The 3,743-nt window shown below is 34.7% G+C and overlaps 1 protein-coding gene across 2 annotated transcripts; it reads left to right on the forward strand.

The window, feature by feature from the left end:
• The first annotated feature begins 862 nt into the window (after positions 1 to 862).
• Positions 863 to 3,269, forward strand: LOC120151550 (uncharacterized protein DDB_G0283697-like). Of its 2 annotated transcripts, XM_039163961.1 has the most exons (3): positions 863 to 1,391; positions 2,227 to 3,140; positions 3,235 to 3,269. In XM_039163961.1, exons 1-2 carry the CDS (start codon positions 1,011 to 1,013, stop codon positions 3,112 to 3,114), a joined length of 1,269 nt encoding a protein of 422 aa, XP_039019892.1. In that variant the 5' UTR covers positions 863 to 1,010; the 3' UTR covers positions 3,115 to 3,140; positions 3,235 to 3,269. The 2 variants fall into 2 exon arrangements, with proteins under 2 accessions (XP_039019892.1, XP_039019891.1); XM_039163960.1 differs by having other exon boundaries at positions 2,227 to 3,249.
• Positions 3,270 to 3,743: the final 474 nt, after the last annotated feature.

The following is a 3,743-nucleotide window of genomic DNA, read 5'->3' on the forward strand; positions in this document are numbered from 1 at the left end:
ATCAAAATTTAAATGATACGATGACATGGACAAAATAATATCGTTTTAACGATGACGATTAATGTCCATAATAACTTATATCAGTTTTGTCTTAAATTTTTAAATAATTCTATTTTTAACATTACACTTTTATTATTATTATTGATAATTAATTATCGCTCGTCATTGATCATCTTTCACGATAAAATTATTATCAAATCATTCATACTCTACTCTTACTTCTATTCATAATATACAAATTAAGTACAAAAAGATGGAAATAGAAATTAAAAAAACCGTTATTCAAATAATTAAGATTCAAGTTAAGAAAGTGATCATGAATCTTAAGTAATTGATTAATAAATTTTTTTATTACTTTTCAATTTCATCTCTTATACCGAAAAAAATCTTAGTGTATCATCACGCACGTATGCTAATTATTTAAAAATGCATAGTTGGATACGAATTAAGTGATTTCGATTATAAATAAATTATTGTAATTTTTGGGTTTTGGGTTCGAGCATCAAGAATGTTAGAATTATGAGCGTTCAAAGTCAAATGATTAATAATTATATTTGAATATATATTACTTGTACTTAACCCAAATTAATTAAAAAATATAATTGATTATTAAATCATATATATTTTTATAATAACTAATTTTTTATTACATCTTATATTTTTTACAAATGATTGTGTTTATTAATTTGTAACTAATTATTATTTTTCAAAAGTAATAATTAGTTTTTTACATTATTTTTTTCCACCTAGATAACGTACGGTTGGGCCGGACTCAGCTTGAAAGCCCGGCTGAAAGGAATATATAATCAGCAGCAGCAACTGGGATTGGGTTCAATATGAAACCGGTTCAATCTCATCCCACTCCTCTCTACCTGTCTACCGGCCATCAGTTATTTCAAATTGAACTTACCCCAACTATTAAAATACAGAAAACTCAGAGCAAAAGCGGTGCTTTGAAATATAAATAAAAATCCCAAAAGCCGGTTCCCAAAGCCAACTTCGATCATACCATGGACGATAGTTTTAAACTTCGAGTGCAAAAGGTCTTCGGATCTCTCCAATCATCGCATTCCTCACCTCAGCAGCAGCAGCGGCCGCCTCTTTGGTCTCTCTCGGACGACGAGGTCGAGAGGAGGGAATGGAGGAGAGAATCCGCCGTCGATCGGGAGGATACGTTGTGTTCGTCGTCGTTTGATGAGTTCTTGAAGAAGGAAAGAAAGTATAGGAGTGGGAGGCGTAAAGAACCGGAGGATGTTCTCGATAACGATGATGACGACGGCGACGACGATGCTAGAGGTTCGAGTCAGCCGCGTAGTAGAAAAATCGAAAATCATGGAGATGAGTTGGAGATCAGATCTTGTATTGGAATGGATTCCACTCTCGACAATGAGGTATATCAAAATTCGTTTCGTTTTCTAAACTGTATAAAATTCTTTAATTATTCTTTGATTTTGTATTTAACCGTTTGCAATTTTGCATCTGTTTGGTTGTTGATTCTGGTCTTGTATGAAAATTTTCTTGTTATTTAGGTTAAGATTTTTTTATTATCGAGGCGGCTAACTTTATTTTTTAAGCAGATACGTTAGATGGGTGGCCTTGGAAGCTTTTCTGTCTAGAGAAGAGGATTATGCGAACGTTTATTAATGATTACGCTTTTGAAATTAAGATTACATTGCATTTAACGTGAATCAAATATGAATTTGTTGTAAGATATTTGCAAATTGAGAAGCTTCCACTTATGTTCGGAAAAGGTGTAATTAATCAAGGGTGATAGGAATGAATCAGGTTAATTATGGTAGAAGAAAATTTTATGTAGAGATGATTGAAAACCTGCAGCCTTTACCATTTTATATGGATAGCTTCGTTAGGCACATCTGAAGTACTTTGCAAAGATGGTTTGAAACATAGTATCATGCGTTTACTGTGTTGAATTAGCTAAAATACATTGTGACTATGGCTAACTTCAATGGTTCTCACATGAATTGATTTATTTATTTGTTTTTCGCTCTACCTTATATCCATGACAATAAAAGTAATGGTACATGTTTAGTATAGGAGAGATATTGTTTCTCACATGTTTAGTGCACTTGTCAAGAATTTGATGAATATCATGTGTCCAGCGTGCCTGTGAGTTTTCATTTTTGTGTTCAGAACACACCCCACCTGTTCCTTTTCACCTCCAATCTTTTTGCAGTTGAGCTGATCTTTGTTTACTGTGTGTCACAGGAAGAGGAAGATGAATATGACAAAGTGGCTTCAGGCAGGGAAAATGCAGGTGAACGCCTTTATATGAGTGACGTTGCTGATCATGGGTCTTTTTTGAATTCTCATAATATCCTTCAAAGAACATTCAACTATACCAGTAGCAAGGATCATCGTGCAAATCATATGGCAGCAAGAGTCAGGCTGAAAGAAGATGATGAAGAAGCTCAGAAGGTTAATGATTGCGGTATGTCAAATTCAGAAATTAGAGAATTATCAGTCGTGAAGTCATCCAATAATGGTTGCCAGTTGAGGTCTATATTAAAAAGAAAGAACACCGGTACAGATTCCACGCCACAAAAGCACGAGAGGTTTGACTGTGCTTTTAAAAATGATTTTGAAGAGCAGTTTGAAAAGTCTGAGGATTGTCATTCTGAAGACTCGGAAGATGTATCTATACAGGCTGAAAATGACAGAGCACTTCCAGATTATTTACGAAATCCTTCTAGATATACATGCTATAGTTTTGATTCATCAAGTGAGGTTGGTGAAGACTCTAATGCTCAATCTTCAGAGGATGTTCTTAAGCTTCTTCCAAATTCAAAATCTACAGAATCATTTTCAAAGCACGAGGAAGCACCTCGATATCTTCCAAAGTCGGTGACGTTTATCCCAAAGAGAAAACCTGGCAACCGTCAACTGGGAAGCGGTATCAGTGCGTTCAAGGGAAGGAAGATGAATGTAAGCAGTATCAGTGACGTTGAGGACAGTGACGTTGAGGACAGTGAAGATGACGCAACAGAAGATGCTACACCAGAAACAAGTGCAGCAAATGATACTCCAGTTATACAAAAAGGTGGCCGCAGCTATAGAGTAAAATCACAGCCAGATGACTTTGACCTAGAGGGCTGAAGAGAACAACTTTCAATCATTTAAAGGTTTTCTACTAAGATATCTTGGAGTGGTTTTAAGTTTATACTGTTTTTCCTAAGTTCCTGTTTTTGCACCACCATAACCGCTATGTTAATTCAGCCTATTAGAATGATGGAGCGTTAAGCATGCATGCCTTAAACGAATGGGTTTTTTAATAACGTATGCATAGCTACACATTTAAAGAAGTATATCCCATGCTTAGATATTCAACTTTTAACTGATTTGAATCGATCAAAAGAGTGTTATTCTTCTTAGAGGTCATGAGCTTGAACAACTACGTCTATGGCTGTGGGTGTGTGTTGTCAATGATTAAGAAAATATTCTGAATATATATTATCTTATAATCACTTTAGATTATTAAAAAAACTTTTAACTGTTTAATTTTTTTGAATTTATTTTTATTGAGTAATAGAAGATAAAACACATATACATACATTGCCATGTCTGTCTGTCTAATCTTTATTGAAGGCAAGACTAGTGAATGGAGTGAAGTCGTAACAAGGTAGCTATTTTGGAAGGTAGGGCTGAGCAACGAAACCGAGAAAATCGAAAAACCGATACGAACCGAGTAAAACGGTTCGGTTCGGTTTGACCTTATACGGTTTGGT

Source organism: Hibiscus syriacus, unplaced genomic scaffold, assembly GCF_006381635.1.
Source record: "Hibiscus syriacus cultivar Baekdansim isolate YM2019G1 unplaced genomic scaffold, ASM638163v2 tig00111059_pilon, whole genome shotgun sequence".
Lineage (NCBI taxonomy): Eukaryota > Viridiplantae > Streptophyta > Magnoliopsida > Malvales > Malvaceae > Hibiscus > Hibiscus syriacus.